Raw genomic sequence first — 26,917 nt, forward strand, 5'->3', positions numbered from 1 at the left:
TCGTTTCATAGACAAGGCATTGCATTTTATTCCTCTTTTCTTCGTGTGTCCGTATATTTCGTCGATAATCCCCAACCTCCATAGTTTTCGGTGAATTCTTCTGTATATAGGCACCTTTTTTTGTACAAATAATAATAAGAATATTCCTCCTCAAAGTGAAATGGAAAGAACCACAGTTACAACTTTTCTCTTTCTTCAACTGAAATTAACCGAATTGTTCCAAACTCAACTCAAATTACAAAACACCCTATGCTATGCTATCCGCACTCTGATCCTTCATCACATTGCACTGCCACAGCACCTGCCTCTGTCATAAAGGGTACAAAACAACCTTCTGAATCCCCAAAAGTTCTCTCTTTAATCCCCTCTCTCTGTTCACTCGTCAGAACCTCACACTTGACACTTGTTCACACCTCAGTCTCACCATGCTCTTCCTAACACCCCCTCGCATTTATTGCTTTTTACTACTTTGCCACTTTTGCCTTCTACTTCTCTGTCTCCCTTTTTTTTCTCTTTATCTTCTTCTATGCTCATCACACCACCATTCATTATTGTTTCAACAACCCATTTTCAAGGGATTTCTCTTTGTCACTTTCCAAGATTCTGCTTGTTTTCATTTGCTCTGGTTCCTTTTCTTTTTCTTTTTTGGTGTTCCCAGCTTTGTCGTTTCGCACGCATTGCATTGTGTGTGTCCATCGTCAATATACATTTCTTTTTCATATGTTAAATGTTAAATATTAAAATTTGAACTGAAGATTCTCTCCTTTCCGTGTCCTTTTTTCTTTCTAATACTGACGGAATGGAAACAGTACATTTTGCTGTTGATATAAGAACCGACCTTAATGCCTTAATGGGGTTGCTTATGGTTCTTGTCTGATGAAAGGTACTGCGCTTCTTTTCCTATTCTTCTCTTTGTTCAATTTATGATGAAGTTCATTTCCCCGCTACAACAGTGCTGCAAAGCTCTCAGTGAGAAACTAGTTAGCTTTTTTCGCCATTTAATCACCGTTAGTGCTATTTAATTTACTAAATTTGCTTCTGGTTTTGAACCCTTCAGAGATTTTGTGCTTTTCTTCTGGAATCATGTGGTTTATTACTTTATTTGTTTTTTTTTTCATTTCATTCTTTGTTTCCTCTTTTTTTGTGCCAACTGTGCTCTTTTGATGAATTTTTTTATGGCTTTTATTTTTCTTCTAGGTTGTTTTGCACTGTTTCATGTGGGTTCTGGTTATGCAAGAGGGAGGCAGTGATGGATGGTAGGAGGCATTCTGTTGATATTCCTATTTCCAAAACTCTTGTGGCACTGAAGAGAGTAAGATCATTGAGGGATCCATCTACTAATGGTGTTAGCAGACTCTCTCCTTTGGTTGATGATGGAGATTGGGAAGATGGTTCTAGTAATGGGGTTTCTCTGAGTTTGAGGTTCCTGAATGGTTCTCATGTATGTGATTCTAATGGTAATGGTCTTTTAAGATCAAGTAGTTTAGATTTTAAGGGACAAAAAGAGCAGGACACTGCTGAGTTTGAATTAGAAATGTGGAACTCTAAGATGAACTATTGTGGGATCTCATGTCAGGAAGGGCTACAAGATGATGGACTAGTTTACTCTAATCCTAAGCAACAAGGTATTTCTGGAGATAAATCACCGAATGAAAGCTGTTGTAGCAACCATGAAGGTAGAGGATTGGATTTGGTTTCCATCATGCCTTCATCTAATCATTTGAAGGATGGAGAGTCATGCTATTTGTCAATTGCAACAAGAGTAGAACACTCAAAGTCAGCAAGAAAATCCCTATGCAAGAATCAAGTGAAACCATCGGAAGTGATTGGTGATATTGCAAGCCATGTAGGAAGTCAACAATGCCTTTCTGTTTTTGATGCTTGCTCAGCTCGTAGTGCCTCGGAACATATTGCTCAAGAGGTTGATGTTTTAGATAGTCACCATGGATGTGGATTAAGGAGTTGTTTGTCAAAGTCACCAAGGTTTAGAGAATCAAATCGATATTCTGAAATAGAAAGCCTTCCGTTGATATTGCAGCATGTAAATGAGACGGATCTCAATGGACATAGAAGCATGAGACACATTGGTGTTGAAATTAGTCCAACTTCAGAAACTCCTAGAAGTTTATCTATGAAATTCAGGCCAAAATCTTTCAGTGATTTGGTTGGGCAAAATGTGATAGGAAAGTCTCTTTTGGGTGCTATCTCTACAGGAAGGATATCATCATTTTATATCTTCCATGGACCACGCGGCACAGGCAAGACCTCTGCGTCTAGGATATTTGCCGCTGCAATGAATTGCCTCTCCCCTCTGGAGCAAAAGCCGTGTGGTCTGTGTAGAGAATGTGTTTTGTTCTTTTTGGGAAGAAGTAAAAATGTCAAGGAAGTTGATTCTTTGAGAATCAACCGTGCAGACAAGGTTAAGTCCCTTGTTAAGAGTGCATGCATTCCTCCAGCTTCCTCAAGTTTTAAGGTGTTCATTGTTGATGAGTGCCAGGTGTTGCATGGAGAAACATGGGCGTGTCTTTTGAATTGCCTAGAGAATGTTTCTCCACGTGTGGTTTTTGTGATGATCACTCCTGATTTGGATAAGCTTCCTCGGAGTGCAGTTTCCCGGGCTCAGAGGTATCACTTTGCAAAGATTAAAGATGCTGACATAGCAAGAAGATTGAAAAAGATTTGTGTTGAAGAAGGTCTTGAATCTGAACAAGTTGCTTTGGACTTCATTGCTGCTAGATCCTGTGGTTCTCTTAGGGATGCTGAAACTATGCTGGATCAACTGAGTCTGCTTGGTAAAAAAATTACTATTAGCTTAGTCCACGAGCTTGTAAGTGTTGTGCTTTGTTCTGTGCGTGTATGTCCTTGAAATTGTCTTCATTTTTTTCTTCTGAGCATTATGTTTTGCCCTTTGTTATTCTGCAGACTGGGGTCATTTCTGATGACGAATTGCTGGATTTGGCTTTATCATCTGACACTTCAAATACAGTTATAAGAGCCCGCAAACTTGTCAGAACAAGGATAGATCCTTTGCAACTTATATCACAGTTGGCAAATCTTATTATGGACATTCTTGCAGGGAAATGTGAACTTGGTGCTTCTGAAACCAGAACAAGATTTTGTAATAGATATACCTGTAAGTGTTTTTAAATGTATTATATCTTTTTTAGCTTTGATCACATTAGCCCTTCTTTGTGTTTGCAGCCCATACTTGTGTCTGCTTTTATCTTATTTCTGTTGTCTGAACTTGGTTGTTCTCTCTAATCATAGCGGAAGCAGACATGCAGAAACTAAGTCATGCATTAAGAATACTGTCTGAAACAGAGAAGCAGTTGAGAATTTCCAAGAATCAAACAACATGGTTCACTGCTGCTCTTCTACAGTTGAGCTCCGTAGAATATTCATCTGTGGATACAAATGATGCAAAGTTGTGTGCACGAGCTGTGTCCAATGGAGGTGGGATTGAATTTTTTTTCCTCCACTTGTTATGTTTTTATTTTTTTCCTGAGCGTGTCTGTGGGATGGAGCTGGCACAGTTGGAGTGCTTTTGATCAGGTTGAACCACTCTAAGCTTGTCTATTAATGGATACAGATGGTGATATCTGCAGCACACCTCCTAAAGGGGACAGCTTGGAGCATCTTGCTACAACAGGTCAATGTGATGACAAGCCATATACATTAGGATTAGGAGTACAGGAGGATCACAAAGGAACATTGGATTCTATATGGTATAAAGCCACTGAGATGTGTCAATCTAGCAGGCTCAAAACTTTTCTCAGGAAACAGGGGAAGTTGTCTTCAGTTTGTATTAGTCAAGGTATACATATTGTACTTTATTTACACTATTTTTTTGTCCAGAGATTAAATTTGCTTTCTTCAAAATTACTGGCATCATTATGTAATATAATCTTGTCCCACAGTTATGGTCAGTTCTTTTTGTGCTTGTTTTTGTGGACAGAAATGCTTGCAACATATTCTTTGACACTTTCTTTCTAATACTCTTTATTATTGGGTTAAATCCCATGTAGGTCCCACCACTAGAGAGTGGGAATAAGTTGTTTAGGTTTTATTTGGATAAACAACTTAATTAAGGTCTTATTAAGTATTTATTATACAAGTACTTCTGTATAAGTTGTTTTTGTAACCACAGGGGAAATGGAGTTAAATTGTTTTTATATAAGGTATAAGTTGTTTTTATAAGCAAGCTATCCTAGAGAGATTTGAAATAAGCTGAAAACAACTTATGGACATATCATAATAAGCTATTTTCAGAAGCTCTTCTAAATGCATACAAAAGTGCTTATTTCACAAGTCAAAGTAAGTTGTACATACATAATCTCTTCCAAACAGGGCCTAGTCGGACCTAGATGGAATTTCTTGCCATAATAATGTTGAAAAGAGAGTATCAAAAACATGTATTACTAACCTTTTTTAAAAGGTTTTCGCTTATAATTTTTCATATTATTATTATTATTTAAATTGATTTCTTTTGAAGGAGCTGCAGGTACTCTAATTGGGGGTATGGAAGTTGTTTACAACATAAAAGCATGGTTTTGCAGCAATAATATTTATGATGGCATGAGTATAATGTGCTATTAAAGTCGGCTTCCTTTTGATAGTCATGATCAGTCATTTTTATATTCTTTGACCTGGTATTTTATGTGAATTACATATTGCACTATATACCAAGTATTTTTTTTGACGTAGTAGTATGTATGAAATGATTTTACATATTGCAGTATGTATTTTATGGTTTTACATAGTATTATGTCGTCATTAATTCTACTTCTACCCTTGTGTTTCTAGAGGAAAAAAAATATGCTTTATATTTATGAAACGTATATTCCTAAGTACAGTGAATACTATGTACTAAGTAATTGAATGAAAAATACTCCAATTTTCAGGCCGTGCAGTTGCTGAGTTAGAGTTCCACCACCGTGACTATGTAAGTAGGGCTGAGAAGTCATGGAAGCTGATTGCAAGTTCTCTGCAGTTCATATTGGGTTGTAACCTTGAGCTCAGAATCAACTATGTACCTTCCTGTACTTCAGATTCTATATATGCTAAATTGAAGAGGACATCTTTCAATTTCTTCGGTTGTTCTCGTAGAATTCGTTGGAAATCTTTGCCATCTAATGAACAAGGAAGTGAATCAGACTATGCTGATTACACTTCTCAAAAGCCCATGATGAAGGATCAAACTCAAACTTGTTCCTCTGATTGTGAACCTCCGGTGCCACCATTTGAGTCCTATAATGGAATGCAGGTCATGACAACTTTGAGAAGTAGTGAAGGAAATTTGCTAAGCTCAGGGAAAATGTTATTGAATAGGCAAGATCAAGAGACTCCAAGAATTTCTTGTTCTAGAGTTGATTCTCTCAAGGAAGAGGGATGCAATTATGAGCATCTAGCTCCATCAACCCTTGATTTAGATAATCAGACTGACTGTTTTCCCCGAACCCGCTGGCTTCATAAAAAGTTCTCTTCTTCATATGCATCACAACAGAAGAATTTTGTTTTATCTATCCCCAAGTTCAAATGTTCTGAGACTTATAGATATGATCTGGAACCCTGTATCTTTTCCCACAGCTCTAACAACTGCACCAAAGCCATTGAGGAAAAGTAGGTGGTTTTGCATCTTGAATTATCTTTGTTTATGACTTTATATCATGCATCTTTTTTTCAGCGCATAGTGTATGTTAACTTCATAGAGCTAGAGTCCAGAGACACTGTTTGCTTTGTTAAATTTTTTTGACACTGCAGTTATATTATATACCTAGGATAATTGGATGAAATCAGCTGAAATCTACAATGCAGTTATTCCTGAACTTCCAGCACATCTTTTGCAGGGAGTTGGAGTAATTTGCTGCTAGGGAGGATGGTGTGGCCTGCTGTATATTGTGGTCAATCATCCTCGTAGTGTAGACATTTTAGTTGTACTCTAGCTCGGATTTGGACCAATTATTTAGAAGAACAAGACAAATTTTCCTCAATATTCTTTATAATCTTCATGGTTCCAAAATGATATGGGATGAGAATTTCCAAATAACTACTCCTGTCCTGAATACGAGAGATTTGTTTATTAATGTGGACTTAAAGGTTACTTGAAATTACTTATGTATGCTGACAAATTTTTTTGTTCTAGACCATATCTAGGCTCAGTTGAGGGCTAAGAAAACTACCTATCCCAACCTAACAGAAGCCCAATCCTTTAGAAATTTAGTAGCTTTTAGGCATCTGAGATTTGGTTACCGTGCTGGTCCTGATACAACAACAACAACCAACCAACCTATGATGGTGGAGTGGAGGTGGTATAATGTTTGAACTTTGATCATAAGGTTTCTCCTCTTTTTTATGTCTTACAAAAGGCTTTTTATGCAACACCTAGTATGCTAATGACAAACAATGTCAGTGCAATTTCATTGATTATCTCGGTTTGACAGACTTAACTACCTTATCCCTACTCCTTAGGGTGTGTTTGTTTTACTGTTTCAATCCGTCGCGTTCCAATGCACTATTTTGTGAGGAGCAACAAATAGTTACACACACTTAGTCCATATTTTATTTAGTTTAAGAGCTTACTTTTTTTTAGCCATTATAATCTTATAGGTTTTGGTTCTTTCTAAGTCTGTAGATATTTAAGGGTGTGAACATTTTTCTTTAATGCGAACAGAAGTTATAATTCTTCCCACGTAATTCATATTCATGCCATTAAGTATTTCTGTAAGCAAAGCTTTGTTATTTTGTTCGGAGAGTGACAAGAACTGTGATTTAAAATTGATATTCATGCCATTAAGCATTTTTGTAAGATTGAACATAAAAATTTAGATGCTTATAAATTAGTTTTGAATTTGAAAGAGAAAGGCAAGGACAAAAGTGGAAAGATGAAAAATATGTGTGTTTGGTTAAGCTAATTTATCAGGCAAATTTCCAAAAAAAATTATGTGCCCCACAACTTTATAGCTTTCCATGCATAACTAAGTAGAAAGCTACACAGGGAGATAACGTTGCCTTGGATTCCGTTTTACAAAAATAGCCTCATCAGGCCTGAGTTTTTTTTGTCCATTTGCATTTGCAAAGTTGTCTCCTTGTTGATATTTCATTATTTCCTTCTTACAACCGGTTATATGCCTTTAAAAAAAGATGTTTCTGCAGAAAAAAAATCGGACAAATTTGTTTTAATCAGGGATAAAATGGAAATTATAGTAATAGTCAACGTTTTTTTTCCTTACACAATCATTTTAATTCAAATATTTCTTCTTCTTTCTACTCTTTTTTGCTTCAATCAAATAATCTTACTTTCATTCGTTTTCTTTTCACACAACCAAATACATGTAAATGTGTGTTTAAACCTAGAAGTCCTTTTTGCTGAAAATTAATAAGGTTGTTTTTTCCTCCCTTCCTTCAACCTTAAGGTGTCATGAAATTACCAACCATTGCAGTTTTCTCCCTTCCTCCCCCTAGCATAGTATGCTCTTTAAGTCATGAAATGAAATGAACTAGCCAGAACTTCAAGACTTAAAACATCAACAATGCCTCAAGGTTAATGCACGGCTTTACAACATTAGGGGAATAAAAGGCTAGGTTAGACAAACAGGTTACGTAACTTAATTTGAAAATTCCAAATTTGTGACTTGAACCAAATGAAATATTTCGAATTTACTTTGTTCAACTGTATTATTAAAATTATCGGATCAGTGAGATGATGAAAGCCCTTAGCTAGCTGTAATGTATTCTTAATAGAAACAAAGTAAGATGCCTTTTGTATATAAAAAGATTGTTAAGCCTTTTATTCTCCAAGTTTTTCTTTTACTAGACAAAAAAAAAAAAGTACTACAGAGGATCTTATCCACATTTCATTTTTGGTAAGGATGGAAAACATTTATGTTTATATCTCTTTTTATAATAAAGGATTTCTCTGACCAAGAACTATAGACGAATCTATTGAGAGATGAAGATATATTCAAGGAATTTATATATTTTAATAGGTACTGCACCTTTTTATATAGGTAAAATTTGAATAATACATTCTTAAAAAATAGTCAAATATACAAATCATCCTTAAGTTTTATGAAATATTTATACAAATTTTTCTTGTTTTTTTAATCATTACAATAATCTTCTATAATTATTTAAAAATATCATACTAATTTCTCTTAATTGTTTAAAAGACATTAATTGGTCTCCCCTGCAAAGAAGGTTACCGAAACAAACAAAAAAAATTATATTACTTCATACGTGAGAGCACTCAAACACCTAAGCATGTGAGGTCATCCGTTGACTTAAACCAATTCGAATAATTTAGGTTGGATCATTCATGTATTTGCGTTAAAATTGAATCAAACTGATCAAAACTGATTAATTTTTTTTAGAGTTGTTTGATTTGACTTCAGTTATAATTTAGGTTGGATCATTCATTTATTAGGGTTAAAATTGAACCAAACTAATTACTTTTTTTTAGAGTTGTTTGATTTGACTTCAAATACTCCAAATGTTGAAACGGAAGGCAAGTGTTGGGACTACTAGTATTATAACTTCTTAAGATATTACCTTTAGGTGGTACATTGTTATCTGTTCTACCTTTTTTCATATTTATTTTTTCTATCATATTTATAATTTTAATGAATTACATTTTATTTATTTGTTTCAGCAAATTTGATTTTAGTAAGTCTGGTTGTAACAAAATTTATTACAAGAAATTGATTTATAAGAAATAGTTGTAATTCAGATAAAATAAATATAGTAAATTTCATTAAAGAATATATTTTATTTTAACTTGTATTAATCTGTTTTAGAATATTATGTTGATGGTATTAAATAAATGAATGTTACTGCTTTTCTATTTAATTTTGAATTTCATCACAATGAATCAAAATGGATCTACAAACACCTCCTATAAGCATGTCACGACAAGATTCCTTGCAAAAACGGCATGAATAAATTTATGCTTATACTTGTACAGCACGACTCTTTCTGAGAACAAAGAATGCATAACATAAGATGGATGTGGTGGTCCAAAGGAGGGCACTAGATTGATTAGGGTTAATTATGTAGTAAGAGTGAGGGCACATCATTAAAGATTGGCATTAGCCTATAGCGCCAACGCCACGTGTAAACAGAATGGAACAACACTAGTTGAATAGAATAGGCCCAAACCCAAAAACCTCGCCCAATGGTGACGTGTACAGGTAACCATAGCCTCCCTATATAAACGTTCTCTTTTCGGAGCCTTTCTATTTCGTTCTCATCCATTTCTCTTCTCGCGTCTCACTCTCCCACCGATTCAGTTTCGGACACTCACTCCCACTCGCTCCGATTACCGCACCATTCTGCGTCGCCATTTAGGGTTTCTTCGCTCCTCTTTGTTGGATCTTCCTCACTTTGCATCGTTCTCTTCGATTCGTAAAATTTTTCTTGCTTCTCCTGTCTTGGCTCGAGATCCGGGCCAAGCACAGAAGAATCCGTTTCTGATTTGCATTTTGTACTCACTGGTTCGTATTCTTCACTTTTTCTCTTTTGCGTTTTCTATTTTCATTTTTTCATTTGATTTGGCGATGTGATTTATTAGCATGCTGTTATATTTTGTGTTGAAAGTAAAACGGGGAGTTGTGTTTGGTGCTCATAGAGTTAAGTGACGCGTGTCGAAGGCGGAAATGCTTGAGGTTTTAGATGTGTGTGTGTGTGTGTGTGTTTAAATGTTTTCTGTGTTATTATTTCCTGCAGTTTGTAATAATCAACGTGGAGTTAATGGATATTTCGTATTTGGTTATATGCATTGATTTCGTTTGTATTTGAGAGTGTTATTGTTTTTAATTCGTTGCCAGATTCAAGTAGCTTTTTAACTTGAGCACGCTTAATGTAGCATTGTGTTTTGAGTTGCGCTGTTATTGATGAAGTAAATGGGATTAACTGGTGAACGTGTGTATAGGTTTGGCTTGTTTTTTTCTCTTTGTATAAATGGCTTCGAGCGAGGGGTTTCTGACCGATGGCCAGAGGGAACTGCTAAAAATTGCAAGTCAAAATGCGGAGAATCTGTCTTCGTCGCCGAAGTCTCAGTCGTCCTTGCTGTCTGACCATCATGTGAAAGCCCCTGCTGGTGGTAAGGCACAAACCGCTGGAATAGCTGTGAGGCATGTGCGTCGGTCACACTCGGGAAAGTATGGGAAGGTGAAGAAGGGTGAGTTGATGTCCTTCTTATGTTTTGGTTTGAATGGATTACTATGCTATGTGTATCACTTGTGTTTCTGATGAGCAAATTACATGATGGATCATGTTTGACAAAATTAGCTGAAAAGTTAGCTAGAAGCTGACTAGTTGGTAGATGAAATCTGACTAGAAGCTGAAAGGCTATATTATTGAATCACAAGAGTTTGGTAAAATTATCTATTGAAGTATCTGAAAAATATAAAATTACATAAATAGACATAAAATTTGACCTTAAATAGAAAAGATTAAAAAAGAAATCCAATAAATGTTCAAGCACAAAGGGGAATAAATATGAGAAAGCTGGAAGCTAGTGTTTTGTAAAACGCTACTTAAAGTAGCATTTCAAAAAATGTTAAAAAGTTATAAAAAAAAAGCTCGTTTATCAAACAATCAAATAAGTTTTTCAGTTTTCAGCTACTAAAAAAAGCTAGAACCTAGCTGAAATGTCTTGTCAAACACACTCATGGGCATAGGAGATGGTTTTAGAAGAGAGTTTAATATGTACTCAGACAATTGGTCAACTGATTTGGATCTTTGAATTTTGGTTGGATTTAGCGTACTCCTACTGGGACATGATTAATTTTTAACAGTTACTTGGCACATGCTGCTCATGGTTTTATTATTTTTCTCAGCAAATGTTACATGTTCGCTTGCTAGTCCACTCTGACAATTTTGGAATTATGGATGTAGGCTGGTAAGATATTGATATTGTTAGTATTATCAATTATGGTCTAACTGCAGTGGTTTAGCCTTCCCTAGGGGGACCGATTGATAGATAGAAGTTTTGTCTAGACAAGATAGCACTTTGGAGGTTAATAATTGAAACGTATGTGATATGCGGGATGGCTGCAAATAGTAGGGCTCGATTGGGAATTGGACTCCTGAATCCTGATGTATGAGAGTTGGTTTCCCCTCATTCTCAAAGGTGGAAGTTTGTGCACTAATTTTAAAAGTGACGTGATTAACTATTATGTTATTGATTCCAATCTTATTGATTATGAGGCATACATAAATGCAACACTAGAATGAAATTCATTACTTTTAACAGAAAAAATATATTGCATTTACATTCAGAAGTTACTAATTTCATACTAAATTTGGTTATGACATGTTACTTTGATAATCTTTTATAACTCTTGTTCTTTTATTTATATATATCTTTTTAAATTTTTGTTAACATGAGGCAGGTATTAAGCTTTTTGATCTAAGAGGAGTGCTAGCAACATTCTCCTAATGCACTCTACTATTGGATGAAATTTATTGGAAACTACAAAATCATGATTGAGAGCTCATTAAATATGGTGTGAAACTTGCTCAATTATGTAATTTCGTATAAATTGCTGCCAATAATGAATAGTGTGTTTAAAATAGAGTGTTAGAGGGTGTGCTCCTAGCATTTCTCTTTATCAAATACTACCTTCGTTCCTATATATAAGACCCCTTTTACTTTATTGTTTGTCCCTTTTTATAAGACCCTCTTCTAATTGTTTGGTGCATTAAATATTTGTTTCCTAGAATACCCTTAATTAATTACCCTCTCTCTTATTAGGGTTGGAAAATAGAAGAAGCAACATTAATTAATTAGATGATAAGCAATTAAGTGGAGAGAGAAATGAAGGGTAATCTTGGAAGAGTAGTAGTCTAAATTATTGACAAATTTAATGTGATTAACTACTTTTCTTAAAGGGCGTGAATTAGTTGAAAGAGTCTTATATATAAGGACGGAGGTAGTATTTCTTTCTCCTAAATTTTGGGCTAATCTGATTGTTCTCCATTTCATTAATTTTAATTTCATACAGCACTGGCTTGTGGACTCAACTATCTTGCTTATTTTGAGAAATTAATTATTTTTCCCAGCTTTCTTAAGGAAGTTTTTTTTGGGGAAAAAGATTATTTTCCCAAGACATGTTCAGTAATCTGTTTTGTATGCATATCATGCAAGATACCTATCTTGACTTTCATAAACTAATCAAAAGGAAACTGGCTGGATCAAATAACCAAGTAAAATTTTCAGTGTTTCTGACTGTTGGTTTTAGTTTTTTCTATTTTGGGTGGAAGATCATGATAGAAGTTGCTGATGCTGTTGCTTGCTTGCAGCTTTCTTTTGCAATATCAATATCTGATGATAGAATATGCTTTTGGGTTTATAATGATCTTCATATGGTAATTTGATGTTCTTTATCTTGGGGATGCAGATGGTGCTGGTGGTAAGGGTACTTGGGGAAAATTGCTTGATACAGATATTGTTTCTCACATAGACCGGCATGATCCAAATTATGACAGTGGCGAGGTAAATTCTATTCCCTGTTTTTGTTGGTAGTTTTTGGCAACATTGATTATGTAACACTAGCTGCTTGAAAAATAATTAAATGCATGTAGTATCAGTGTAGACTGTAGTACTTTCTTTTCATTTAATTTCTTGTAAACTGTATTTGTTGCCTGCTTTATTTTTTAATTTTTTTTCCCTGCATCTATTGCAATTGGACTACATAAAAGCACATAACACATACTTGTTTACATACTCTTGCTATTTACAGGAACCCTATCAGCTGGTTGGAACTACTGTCACTGACCCCTTGGATGAATTCAAGAAAGCAGTGGTATCCATCATAGAGGAATATTTCAGTAATGGAGATGTGGAATTGGCTTCATCTGACCTCAAAGAACTTGGCTCATGTGAATACTATCCTTACTTCATTAAGCGCCTTGTGTCCGTGGCAATGGACAGACACGATAAGGAGAAAGAAATGGCTTCTGTTCTGCTTTCAGCACTTTATGCTGATGTCATCAGCCCTGCACAGATTAGGGATGGGTTTTTTATACTTCTTGAATCTGCTGATGATCTTGCTGTGGATATACTGGATGCAGTTGACATCCTTGCATTATTCTTAGCTCGAGCTGTTGTTGATGACATTCTTCCTCCAGCCTTTCTTGCCAGGGCTAAGAAGGCTCTTCCAGAATCTTCCAAGGGAGTTCAGGTAATCCAGACTGCTGAAAAGAGTTATCTCTCAGCTCCACACCATGCAGAACTTGTGGAAAGGCGATGGGGTGGTAGCACTCACATAACCGTTGAAGAAGTGAAGAAGAAGATAGCTGATTTACTTAGAGAATATGTGGATAGTGGTGACACATTGGAAGCCTGTAGGTGTATACGTGAGTTGGGGGTTTCATTCTTCCATCATGAGGTTGTTAAGAGGGCTCTGATACTTGCCATGGAGATACGTTCCGCAGAACCTCCAATGTTGAAGCTATTAAAAGAAGCAGCAGAAGAAGGACTGGTTAGTTCCAGCCAAATGGTGAAAGGGTTTTCTCGTTTGGCAGAATCCCTAGATGATCTTGCTCTTGATATTCCATCAGCTAAGGCATTGTTTCAGTCATTTGTCCCCAAGGCAATATCTGAAGGATGGCTTGATGCTTCACTTACCAAACCTGCAACTGAAGATGGGGAAATCCAAGAAGATGAGAAGGTGAGGAAGTACAAAAAGGAATCTGTAACTATAATTCATGAGTATTTTCTTTCTGATGACATTCCTGAACTGATTCAAAGTCTTGAAGATCTTGGAGCACCTGAGTATAACCCAATATTTTTGAAGAAGCTTATCACTCTTGCTATGGACCGAAAGAACAGAGAAAAGGAAATGGCATCTGTACTGCTATCTGCTCTTCATATAGAGATCTTCTCAACAGAGGATATAGTTAATGGTTTTGTCATGCTTCTGGAAAGTGCTGAAGATACAGCACTGGATATATTGGATGCTTCAAATGAGCTGGCTCTGTTCTTAGCTCGGGCTGTTATTGACGATGTATTGGCCCCACTGAATTTGGAAGAAATTGGCTGCAGGTTACCACCAAAATGCAGTGGTAGTGAAACTGTGCGTATGGCTCGGTCACTCATTGCTGCTCGTCATGCTGGTGAGAGGCTATTGAGATGCTGGGGTGGAGGCACTGGATGGGCTGTGGAGGATGCCAAGGACAAGATCATGAAGCTCTTGGAAGAGTATGAAAGTGGCGGGGTTGTGAGTGAAGCTTGCCAATGCATCCGTGACCTGGGAATGCCTTTCTTTAACCATGAAGTAGTGAAGAAAGCTTTGATTATGGCCATGGAGAAAAAGAATGATCGTATGCTAGATCTACTGCAGGAGTGCTTCAGTGAAGGCCTGATCACCATTAATCAGATGACTAAAGGCTTCACCCGAATAAAGGATGGACTTGATGATCTGGCTCTGGACATTCCAAACGCAAAGGAGAAATTTGGCTTCTATGTGGAGCATGCTCAGTCGAATGGCTGGCTTCTACCCTCATTTGATTCACCTGCCACAGATGCCTAATTACCCCCGGCAGCAGCTTTTTGAGGACGTTTGTGTCTTATTGTTTCTCTCATGTGTGTTGTCCTTTAGCTCCCACCGAATGGTGAATATGGATAATGGATAAATCTGGCTTCTAATGATCCTTTTATTTTTTTGTTCCTTTTACTTACTCTTTTTTCCCTGAATCATCTCACCGACAGAGTTTCCTGTTATCTCAGCCATTGTATAAAGTTAAGTTGGTCGCATTCCATTAACAGCTTTTTAGGATGTTGTATTGCACCAAGAGGTATTTCAGAAGGGCATATATTGTATTTTTCAGTATCGACTCGTTTTTCATTTTGTCAAATCTTCGGCTATGGCATCGTGGCTGTTTCTTTGTTCTTTTTCTACATTTATAGCTTGTGTGGTTTTGCGTTTGACTAGAAAAATTACGCGTCTGGTTAACGCAACTAGGTAGAAAATGTGTTTGATTGAGCATTTATAGAATGGATTTTGACCGACATGATTGTGGAATTGTTTGAGTAAATAAGAGTTTAAAATAATGTGATTTTTAGATAAAAGATATTAAAAATGTCATTTTCACATTTCAATCAAAAGTTATTTTTGAATATGTAATTATCAAAAGAGATTTGTAATGATGCACTCGTATTTGTAAGCAACTCTATCAATGTAGTAATGTTGTTATTAACTCACTATTGAAAACATCAAAAGGATCGGAATCTCTGACGTATGACCAACTAAAAAATAATAGTAATCACTGTCAGTTTTACAATATCATTGTCGGCCCACTAAGTGAAAGGAGAATTTCTTTGGATTTTGCAATATCACAACACTTTCTGAAACAGTAGATTTCTTTACTTAGACCTTAAACATGGAATGAATTCTAAAGTATTCAACTCTCAAAAAAACTATGGAAGACACCTTAAAACATTCTTAGAAGTTGAACTTTTTCTTTAAAATAGACCAAACCAATGTGCATGATTAAACATTTCAAATCATATCAAAGAATTATGAGTCAAGGGACATCAAATTTCTTAGAAATCTGTTTAATTTCCTTAAATCAAATTAGTGTTCTATACCAAAAACACGGAGTGATATAAAATTATTTTAGTTTAATCAATAATTTTGAGTTCAAATATTGAATATACAGTTTCTTTAAGCATTTAGAAGGAGAGTTTTATTATTTATAATAATTTTATCCGACTTAAATATAAATTATATAATTGTTTTTTGTGAGAAATACTTGTAATCAATAAAAATGTTAATGTTTAGGGTTCATCACGCTCCATCGAGCTCATGCTTGATAAGTTCAAAATTTTAAAAAGTATAGTCAGTAAGTTATAGTTTATGTTTTCTCAACTCTATTTAGTTCATACTCTTTTAAAATTTATATTTTTTATTAATTGTATATCATTAATAAAGCTATTTTCTTAATAATATTTTGTTTAATAGGACATTATGCTTATGTTAGCATTAATTATTTTTAAATATATATTATAAAATATATGTTAATTTTAATTTTTTTAATTTAATCAAATATAAGGTTAAAATTATGATATAAACAAATTGAATTGAGTCATGAATTATTGAACCTAAACAAATTATCCTTTTAAGTGTGGCATATGAATCAAACTAAACTGTTCCAATAAGTTTTATTAAAAGCTCAATTTATGGTGATCTCTCTCTCCTTCATTCTTCCATCAATCATCAAGTTAATCTTATATCTTTAATTGTGTTTATACTTTGATATGCTTTTCTTCTTTTTGAACCTGATTAAGAAAACTAAGGCCAAAAAGGCAATTCTAGATGAACATGACTTTATCATGAAGACATGAACTGTTTCCAGAACTGACAATCATAAGTATTTTATTTTTGGAAAAAAAATATATTGACATGCACAAATACCCCACTTAACCATTCGAATGCTCTCACGTACAATCGTTACAGTTATTAATATTACTGTTTTGAAAGAAAAAAAAAATCATAGAATTTAATGATGCTTGACTGCATAACAGAAAGAAACTGAGTATGCAAAAACCATGAGCTGGATGTTTACATTTATAACAGCGGCCAACTTGTTTAAGCCATTTTTGAATTTAGAGCATAAATCGATCGACCCACGGATTCTTACATCCTTTCTGTTATTCACAAATTGCAATGAAAGTTGAAAGATTCTTCCCTGACTTATTAGCTTTGGATGGTAAATTACATACACCATTTACTTTAATTTGACTCAACACACACAAAAAAAAAAAAAAACAACAAAGAACATATAGTAATGTTGTAGCACAGGATGATACATTGCCACATTTTTCATTCAGAAAGATACAAATTCCACGTTGGTAGAGTCTAGTCCAATGCGCATACACCCAATTATTTATGAACAAAAACCCTTTGGATGAGAGCAAAAACATTTTCATTTTTCTTTTACTATATCACTCATCGTTATCCTCTTAACGCATTTCTCCAAATTGGGGCTTAAGCTATAACAAACGCTCGTTTTGGTCCAAAGATGTACAATGGGCATTAACAACCACTTATGATATGGTTACACCAACGAATGTATGCAAGATGCACGGTCATAAGAAAAAAACGTTCATTTAACACTTAGGAGAGAGAGGAAATAATAAATATAATAAAAATAAATTAATTAAAATTAGTATAAGAATTTAATTTACATATGCTGTAGGATAAAATTCTAGCTATTGCCTATGCAAAAAATTTACACTAGAAAATATAAATGCATATAAATTACACTCTTTTGGACTTATTATTACAAGAGTTTAATAGACATGTTATCAATGTAGAAGTTTTATATTGATAATTAATCAAAATTATTTTTATACAATTTTTAAAATAAGTATTATAAATGTCAACAAATTTATTATATAACATTTTATGATTGAATACCAATATTTTTTTTTGAAAAACTATCATATAAAGTAATTTATTAAGTTTTATAATGATTATCTTTTTTTAAAAAAAAATTATAATAATTATCTTAAAAGTCATATAAAAATAATTTTTCAGTAATTGAGTATAAAAATTTAATTTTTATACCTTTACAATAGTTTAATTATTCTAAAAACCATATAAGAGCTTTTTTTTTATATATCACAAGTATCCTTATATTATTGTAAGAGTTTAATTATTCTATAATTTCATCTTACTTAATCCACGTGTTTAATAATAAATTATCTAAAAATTATTAGTATAAATTTTTTTACAATGTCAACTAATTACAATATATGATATATATGATTTTTAATGTAATTAGTTTTTTTTGTGAACTATTGTAATTAGATTTAATGCATCATTAGATTCTTGAACTATTTGAATTTTTTTAATTATGTTCGTAAACTAAAAAAGTTATAATTAAGCCTTGATCTTTTATAACTTTTGTAATTGGGTTCCTGGAATTAGTAAAACCGTCACGATTTATTTTTTCTTTCAAGCCTCTAAAAACTTAGTCCAAAGACTTAATTATAAAAATCATAGAAAATCAAAGACTCAAATATATATATTTTTAATTTAAGATCTAATTAAAAATTTCCCCAAAAAATTCAAGGAGCGGCAGATATATTAAATCTTCTTTTAGTGAATGAAAAGTACAGCAATAAAATACTAAAATAGAAGGCAAAATAATATACTTTCTAGAACACTACACAGCACATCAACAACAACACAAAGTAGCACACTTTATTTTCCCTTTTTATGTTCACACTCACACACACTGGTTCTGGTTTCTGATTCCCCTCGTATAAAAACGCAACCTTTTTTTCTCCCCCTTTCTATTCTCTCTGCTCTCTCCGTGCGTGTCTTTTATCTTGAACAAAAAAATCACCTTTCCCTTATTAGGGTTTTGAAATGTGGAGGGAGAATGGAAGGCTCTGAATCCGATTCTGTGTCACTTTCCATTTCCAATGGCGAAGAGCCCCAATTGGGGCGACCTTCTTCCCCCGCCGCTCCTCCTGAGCCGTCAGATCTCAATCATGCGGCGGAGGAAGAGACACTCTCCGGGGAGCTTCAGAGCAAGTTGGATTTGAAGGATGTGGATGAAAGTGAGGAGAAAGTTTCGGACTTTAACGATGGTGGAGGAGTTTGTGATGAAGAAACTGGTAAGGGTGATGGAGATAGTAAGGGTTGGGAGACCAATAGTTGGAATGAGGAAGTGGGTGTTGATGTTGATGTTGATGGTGATGGTGATGGTGATGGTGATGATGATGTTGATGGTGATGTTGATGGTGATGATGAAGTGGAGAAGAAGGAAGGGAGAAACAGTGGTGGAACTCACCACTACCCTTTGAGGCCTGAAGCTGAGGATTGTGCATTTTATATGAAAACTGGGAATTGCAAGTTTGGGTTTAATTGCAAGTTCAATCACCCCATTAAGAGGAAAAGTCAGGTATTTCTTTTGCCTTTTTTAGATGCTATGTTTGTTAGTGATGCATAGGTTTAGATATATGGTCGGTTGGATTGATTTATCTTAGTGATCCACGTACGGGCTTTGGTTTTGATATTGCATTGTTGAGAGTTAAGCTTTAGAATGATTGACTTGTGTAAAAGGTTGTCTTTTGGTCTGATATTTCCTTTGTGTATGGTGACATTGTATTATTAGTGGAATTGCTGGATTGAGAAGAAGGGTATTTTTGCCTTTGCTGAAGTTATACTTTTGATTGGAGGGACTGGTAATTGGTAATAACTGTTACATCATGGCTGGTACTTGATATTGAATTGTAATTTTTTGGAGGAATTGCTATCTTTGGTAATGTGCTTATCTGCTTTTATATTGTGTCTGTTTTGGTCGGTCTTTTGGCTCTACAGCATTGCCAAATGACTTATTAAGACTTCAAAATTTGCCTATTTTTGTGAGGTCTCTTGTATTACTTCTTCAGACTTAATAAGGTGTGTGGTGATTGAGTATATCAATGAGGTTCTCTTGACCATTTTATGACTGGAATTATATTATACAATGTTCACTTCTTAAAACGTTTTTCTTGGTCTTTGTGTTTTTACGATGAACTAAGGCTGTTAAAGAGAAGGCAGGAGAAAGAGAAGAAACCACAGAAAGATCAGGCATGACAGAATGCAAGGTTATTGTCAGAATTATTCTTCTAAACAAATTATTTTGTAAATTTTAAGTTCCATGTTATTTCAGCATATTATCACGTTGGCATTAGTGTTCATGTTATAATCATTAAAATATAACTAAGTTCCTCAAGCTATGTGATTTGCCATGGAAGATTGTGTGTAAACCTCTGTAAGGTTAATTCAAGGTGGTTCAACATAACATATAATTTTATATTTTTCATTTCCTTCCGTAACAGTGAGATCATAGATCATTTATATGCTTTATGTTCAATTTTGGGTGATGTCATATTCTGTCTTTTCTAGACTCATGGAGTGTGGGTTTGGCAAAGTAATATAAATTCAATGTATTCTATATTGGAACTTCTTGATCCATAATAGTTGCCTGTGGCTGAGAATTAATATATGTCTCTTTTGATTACTCTTGTTTGCATTATGTGTTGATCTATGCTATCTACATAGTGTACATTAGATATGGACAGCGGAAAAGCAGTGAAATTTCTGTCATGGTGGTTTGGTTTTATCATGGCAAATTTGTTGGCTGAGTTCTTTCTGTTTTGCTATATCATGCTTCCCTAGCAAGGATAATGATGACAATGATATGAATTATTATAAAATGAATGGATGAAAAAAATTATAAGTAAATGCTTTTGAACTACACTATAAATTGTTAGGTTGAAAAATTATTGGACCTCCAAAACAACTTATGGGGAAAGCAAGTTTGTATGATTTTTTCTCTTGCCCAAACCATGTAATCAGCATATGTCACTATTCATAACACTTTTTCCTGATGTTATGGCAGTATTATCAAAGGTCTGGGGGTTGTAAATTTGGTAAATCTTGTAAATATAACCACACAAGAGGAAAAATTTCAACAGCACCAGCACCACTTTTGGAACTTAACTTTCTTGGCCTGCCTATTCGTCCGGTAAGACCTTAGTTACTTACCTCTCTTTCTCTCTCTCTCTCTCTCTATATATATATATATATGTATATATATATATATATATAATTTCTTCCTCTTTCTGCAGTCTTCTAAAATAGTTGTTTCCAAGTTATTTAATAAGGTCATTTTTCATGATAGGGGGAAAGAGAGTGCCCCTATTACATGCGCACTGGCTCTTGCAAGTTTGGAGCAAACTGCAAGTTCAACCATCCTGATCCTACAGCTGTTGGAGGAGGAGGAGGTAATCCTCCTTCAGGGTATGGTAATGGAGGGTCTATTTCATTACAAGGTGTATCACAAACATCTGTACCCTCCTGGTCTTCTCCAAGAACATTAAATGAAGCATCTCCTTTTGTGCCAATGATGCTTTCACCTACTCAAGGAGTTTCTACCCAAAGTTCTGATTGGAATGGATATCAGGTAAACAGAGTCAATGCCAATAACCATATATGGCAAGGAACAATTTATTATATAATTAGTACAAGATAACATTTAGTCTTCCAGTTTTCTATCATGCAACGTTAATGCTCTCTTCACCTAGTGGGATAAGGCTTTGTTGTTGTTGTAATGTTAATGCTCTCTGTTGCTGCACATACATTGGCAATGCCATGTCCTCATTTTTTCTTTTTGCAACTGCATATTGTCCTGCCATTGCTTTCCATTTTTTTAAATGACTTTCTAGATTGTGAGATAATTTCATTATGTCACCTGTTGACTATTCCAGACTTGTCATTAGTCCTATGTGTTTTGCTACAGGTACATTGGAACTGTAGCAAAATGAGTATTAGAATATTTGAGGTTTGAGTGTTATATGCCCAAATCAATTACTTAAAAGTAAAAAGAAAAAAGTTCTTAGGAATTATGAGTCTCAATTTTGTTTATCTGGTGTGTGATCCATTTTGTTGAACTAGCAGGCATTTTAAAGAATCATGCAGATTAAGCAATGCACATTTGGCTTTATGCCGGGGAGTGAATTTAAAATTGCACCTTTTACGGATCCCTAAAAGTAAATATATGATGTGTGGTATATAATGTTGTGAATTTGTGATCATTCTGAAGCTCCCTTACCTTCCTCCCTAGTATTTGTTATTTTTTTTTCTCTGCCTTGATTTTTATGGGGCAGTATTTGACTCATTGGTATGTGATGCAAGACACCAAGTGGTTTTTTCTTGTTCCTTTACTTGAGTTAACTATTCTTCCAGTTGAACTCTTGTAAATGATTATTTTCCCATCAAATTGTGACCCATCTGTGGTTTTTAAAGGCATCTGTCTACTTACCTGAGAGGAGCATTCATCCACCTTCTACATTTGTCATGAACAACCCAGCAATTGATACAAATGTTTACATGCACCATCAAAAGCAGATGCCTGTTGATGAGTTTCCAGAAAGGCCTGGTGAACCTGAATGCAGCTTCTTCTTAAAAACTGGGGATTGCAAGTTCAAATCTAATTGTAAATTTCACCATCCCAAGAATCGGGTTACAAGATTACCTCCATGCAACCTCAGTGACAAGGGTCTACCTTTGAGACCTGTAAGACTTTATTATTCTTAACAGCTTGAAATTTATTTTCTTTTGTTTAACTTAACATGGCATTGAAACCTAGAGATGATTGAGTTTCTGATTTTGGAAAGATATTTCCTTTAGTTTGCTTAGCCATATGGGACTACAAGCTTGATTAGCTAGTTTCTCTTATTTAATATTTTATTTGTCATGAAATCCAGGACCAAAGTGTCTGCTCACATTACAGTCGCTATGGAATTTGCAAATTTGGACCAGCTTGTAAGTTTGACCACCCGATAAACTTGCAGCCCGTGATGATTCCTGGACTTGAGCAACAATCCTACTCAAACTCAGCTAGTGCTGGGGTGGCTGGGATAGGTGGAAGTACAGGCGTAACTGATGCGACAATTCAGCAATCTGTGTAAACATGTTTGTCTGAGGATCTTCTTGCTTTGAGGATGCATATCACCCCAAATTGTTTTCTTCTTAAACATGATAAATTTATTTTACTTTTCCTAGCCCTGTCCAATGCAGCACAAGCTTTGCAAGGAATAGCTGACATATAATATATATCAAACAGTTTTTATGTATTTATTACAAGTAACATCTGCATCTGTAGATTATCTCTTGTTTATGGTTTGTTTTCTGTCAGTTGGATCAGTGTTGGATAATAATTAGACTGTTTTGAAATGGTTGTCAATGTGGATATTTTTGTTTTACAGTTGCCAACGGGGTTATGAGCCTTGGTATGTCAGAATTGGCAACTGGTCAATACATCTGATGGGTAAAAATAAATTGATAAATCAATAAAATGGAGATAAGTTTTTTTTTTTTGCAAAAAGAATTACCTTACATTTGCTAACAAAATTTATAAAGCCATTATTCTTTTTTCCCACGTGTCTTATGAAGACAGTCTCGGGGACGTATTCATGAGTGAGTTATCATGTTTGACTTATGGCCTTGAATTTTATATTTTTATCATGTTTGATTTGGAGTGCATGAAGAAACTGGTGATACCAGCAAAGATTTTATTTTTTTTTCCAAATACTCATTTTCAAACATAAAATAAGGTTCTCAAACTCTAGTGTGTAAAAGCTAAGCGATCATAGTTGGCTTATAAAAAAAGTCCTACATTGATAAATCGGTGCTAATAGATAATACACTAATAAATCCTAACTCCTTAAAATGGATAAACACTTTCTATAGTATTGTTTGATTAAAAAAAGAAAAATCGAAGCCATGAAAGTGCCCACATCCACATCCTACAAGTATCCTTTATCATATTCATACTCAACTTTGTTTGAGGAAAATGTCTGACATTAAATTCAAAATCCCCTTACAATGAGAATTCGAACATTGACTTATCATATTATAAGCAACGTAGTGGTTTCTTTTGCTAGATTCAATTCCTGTTAGTATCCACATCCTACTAGCCTAATTCGTGTTATGTTTATGACCTAACCTTTAAAATATTTTTCTTGCTTAATTCTAATCAATTAAAGAAAATCCTTAATTGATTAGTATTACAGAGAAAACTATTGCCATAAACCCTGAATTGGTAAGAACCAAGGTAGAAAAGAAAGAAGAAAGGAATAGAAGTAGACAGATCATCAATAATAATAGGGGACGTTTTGTACATTTTTTCTCTCTCTCTCTCTCTTTTTTAATATATTTGTACATATTTTTCTATTACACAACATGCCACACTACCTTTTTGCCCAAGTGATCAATTCATACCCAGTAACAACGTTATTAATTTAGATCACCTAAGCAAAAAGACAATGTGTGAAATTTCAATTTGCTTACAACTAACAACAACGTATTATGTTGCGATCCTGCAAATCACACAAAGGCGAAACAAAGAAAGAAAAAAGGGAAAAAAGAAGAAGTGAAAGACAGCAAATAGGATCATAAACCATTCCTTGCTCCACCTGATTAGCGGGATCATGGTCCACAGCAAATAGGGTCATAAACCATCATGCCCTCTTCTAGATTCAGCCGCAGCAAAACCACTTTCTCTGCATTTAAATTTCATTTCAGAAATTAAATAAGGCTCATTAAACACAGTCTAAACCCAGATACTGAAAAGAACCACTAGTTTTGACTATTTAAGTTCACCTTTCCAGAATATTGAGGAGTGTTATAATTCTCATTCTTGAACACAGGATCAGATCTACGTGGGGTTGCCGTGTTAGTCTTCTTCTCATCTCTAGCCTTGTTGAATATGACAGTAAAACCTTCAGCTGAGGCAGGATTGTTCACATCCCACTCACCGAATTTAGGTAATGGACGACCATTCTCCTGCTGCATATGAAGAAAAAGTTGAACACTTAGTACATGATGAGTTTAATGTCCTTATTAATAGCATGTTATGTTCCATGGCATTCATGCTTCCATTGCTGCAAATTCATATTATGATTCTAAATCATAATGTATATTCTCTAAACCTGACGACTGATCTGTTTATGCATCGTCTCATTTGTATAAATTGCAATAAGATCTCTTGCATTGAATTGGATTAAAAAAAATAAGAACATTTCTTCACCCTTTTGCCCAAAAGAAAAAAAATTACAGCCGGGCACATACATAACAGAACAGAATAATTGAGTACTGGTTTCAACAATTGAAACAACAGGGTTAAACTAGCAAGCTTGAGCAAGTTGATACACGAGAACTTTCAATTGCACCGTTTCCAAAGGAGAAAAGAAAAGTGTTATTAATTCTGATTCCAAATTCAATCTATTCATTCCCTGTATCCCTCTCATTGACCACAAGTGCTAACTCATTTAATAAATCAATACACAATCCATAAACTGAAAGATAGGGACACAATTATAAAAAAATACATTACATTATCAATTTTCAAATGATGCAAAGGTTTCAAAAAGGTTTTAACGACAAAAATCAAAATTTTGGGTTTCTATGACCGCAAAGCAGCCGCATTTGTCAGCAATTTCCTACAATAAATTTAAAACTTTTGATGCAAGCAATCAGGATCCTTAGTCATTCCAAGGAGGAAATTCGACTCAACTAATGAATGATCAATTTGACAAACGTGTTATATATCAAACAAGTTTCTAAACCTGAATTATTTGTCATTTGTGGATGAATAGAAAAAACAAAGAATTGAAAACGGTGGGAGAGAAGAGGAGAATAATACCGAAGCCATTGGGGAGGGGTGAGAATCGCAGGTTTGGATTGAGAGAGAAAAAGACCAACGATGAATTAACGAGGAACAGAAACACGTAGGGTGAAAGAAAAATTGAAGTATTTGAAGAGCGATACATTAGGGCAGACAGGAATACGTGGGAAACGGCATCAACAACAGAACACGCTGTCGTTTGCTTTGTTGGACCAATCAGCACGTCCTCTTGTTTTCCCAACCGCCAGAAACAGCCTCGTTTTCAATTTTAGCTCCACCTTCAGAATACAATATCCGATTTTAAAAAATAATAAAAACCCAAACAGGAAAGGAAATAAATTAAATGACGTTTTAAATAAAAACAATAAACTAATTTGACCTATTCTTAACAAACGTCTAGTTTGTTTGCAATAACGTTTTCAAAATTTTCATAAATGGCATCCGTGTTTAGCTCGTAGCCTGATACAACGAAATTGTCGAAAATAATTAATTAATACTACTAGTAATTAATATCAATTATCAATATCGATATATCGTGCCTGCTTTAATTTGTTCATGACCAAATTACTCACTCAATTCACACTTCCTTTCTTTGGTAGTAAGAATTTGTATTACAGAAAGGATGCAAGTGTAGATAATAAAAGGGGTATGACATTTTTTATAGTTGATATATTTTTATTAGTAATTATAAAATATATTTTTATAATTTTATAAAAGTAAAATTAATTACATATAAACTCTAATAAAATATTTATTTTCATATTTCATTTTTTAACCATTAATCAATTATATGAGAATATTTACACAACAGTCAGCATATAATTGTTTCAAAAGGTTTCATATGAGATTCAAGTTCAACTCCCAGAAAACTTAATATTAGGGGAAAGTTTAGAACACGTGGGTTAAATTAAAGTGAATAAATTTGACATATATAATTTTATTAATAAATTAAATATGTATTGCACGAGATTGTTGTACGTTACTCCATGTACTAGTTACAATTTAGTGTTAGTTTTGCTTTTTTATATTTTATAAGTTAATTTGATTTAAAATCAAGTAATGACAATTCTAAAAACATGAATAATTTACTTTAAATTTATTTATTAGTTTAAACTTATCAATTAAGTATAAAATAATATGATTGTAATTTGACTACATTAAAATATTATTTATTTATTAATTTATTTTTCATGAATAAATTAATGAAAGATAATTAACAATATATTTTATGTTGAAAAAAACATTTTAGTGATGACATGCAATATGAAATCTAAATGAAGTAAACTTATTTTATATATTTTGGGATTAAAAAAATTCAAATGATACAAAAATAAGGTTTGAAGATAAGGTTTATTATATACTTAGTGATAGATACATGAGATGAGATGCATATTGTTAGAAATTAGTCATAATTTTATTTGTGTAACAATCAAGGGATACATATAAAAAAATAAATAAGATTATTGTTTTGATAACATTAAGACTTTTTTCATGTGTTACCCATATAATATGTATTTTTAATGATTAATATTAGTTGGTAACTAACAACAATTTTTTTTGTTTTAACATGATTTTTGTTATCTATTAGACTCATTTAAGATTTTCATTTCAAATGTACTAACTCAATGTCACTTCAAACAGATATGTTACTTGAGTGTTGGGTGTATAATAATAAGGGACGCACCTTGGGTAAGAATTTATAACTTTTGTTGTTTAATGATCCTTTGGA

At 34.0% G+C, this 26,917-nt stretch overlaps 2 protein-coding genes and 1 pseudogene across 4 annotated transcripts; all 3 read left to right on the forward strand.

Annotated features, from left to right (window-relative positions):
* The first annotated feature begins 221 nt into the window (after nt 1–221).
* LOC114412024 lies at nt 222–6,019 on the forward strand (annotated as a pseudogene).
* Nucleotides 6,020–9,220: 3,201 nt separating this feature from the next.
* Nucleotides 9,221–14,887, forward strand: LOC114412025 (programmed cell death protein 4-like). 2 transcript variants are annotated; one of them, XM_028375786.1, is made up of 4 exons: nt 9,221–9,488; nt 9,926–10,174; nt 12,399–12,493; nt 12,741–14,887. In XM_028375786.1, exons 2-4 carry the CDS (start codon nt 9,955–9,957, stop codon nt 14,529–14,531), a joined length of 2,106 nt encoding a protein of 701 aa, XP_028231587.1. In that variant the 5' UTR covers nt 9,221–9,488; nt 9,926–9,954; the 3' UTR covers nt 14,532–14,887. The 2 variants fall into 2 exon arrangements, with proteins under 2 accessions (XP_028231587.1, XP_028231588.1); XM_028375787.1 differs by lacking the exon at nt 9,221–9,488 and adding an exon at nt 10,953–11,128 and having other exon boundaries at nt 10,059–10,174.
* A 3,309-nt stretch (nt 14,888–18,196) lies between these two features.
* On the forward strand, nt 18,197–22,767 carry LOC114412026 (zinc finger CCCH domain-containing protein 43-like). 2 transcript variants are annotated; one of them, XM_028375789.1, is made up of 6 exons: nt 18,199–18,915; nt 19,538–19,603; nt 20,401–20,526; nt 20,683–20,964; nt 21,807–22,076; nt 22,268–22,767. In XM_028375789.1, the coding sequence occupies exons 1-6, from the start codon at nt 18,391–18,393 to the stop codon at nt 22,469–22,471; spliced, it is 1,473 nt and encodes a 490-aa protein (XP_028231590.1). In that variant the 5' UTR covers nt 18,199–18,390; the 3' UTR covers nt 22,472–22,767. The 2 variants fall into 2 exon arrangements, with proteins under 2 accessions (XP_028231591.1, XP_028231590.1); XM_028375790.1 differs by lacking the exon at nt 19,538–19,603 and having other exon boundaries at nt 18,197–18,915.
* Nucleotides 22,768–26,917: the final 4,150 nt, after the last annotated feature.

The sequence above is a fragment of the Glycine soja genome, chromosome 5, assembly GCF_004193775.1.
Source record: "Glycine soja cultivar W05 chromosome 5, ASM419377v2, whole genome shotgun sequence".
Lineage (NCBI taxonomy): Eukaryota > Viridiplantae > Streptophyta > Magnoliopsida > Fabales > Fabaceae > Glycine > Glycine soja.

Excerpts from the sequence above, each read along its gene's own strand:
- LOC114412025 (XM_028375786.1), top strand. The coding sequence starts at position 9,955 with ATGGCTTCGAGCGAGGGGTTTCTGACCGATGGCCAGAGGGAACTGCTA. Across the intron at positions 10,175-12,398 it reads GTATGGGAAGGTGAAGAAGG|ATGGTGCTGGTGGTAAGGGT; the intron begins GTGAGTTGATGT and ends TTGGGGATGCAG. Across the intron at positions 12,494-12,740 it reads CAAATTATGACAGTGGCGAG|GAACCCTATCAGCTGGTTGG; the intron begins GTAAATTCTATT and ends TGCTATTTACAG.
- LOC114412026 (XM_028375789.1), top strand. The coding sequence starts at position 18,391 with ATGGAAGGCTCTGAATCCGATTCTGTGTCACTTTCCATTTCCAATGGC. Across the intron at positions 18,916-19,537 it reads CCATTAAGAGGAAAAGTCAG|GCTGTTAAAGAGAAGGCAGG; the intron begins GTATTTCTTTTG and ends CGATGAACTAAG. Across the intron at positions 22,077-22,267 it reads AGGGTCTACCTTTGAGACCT|GACCAAAGTGTCTGCTCACA; the intron begins GTAAGACTTTAT and ends CATGAAATCCAG.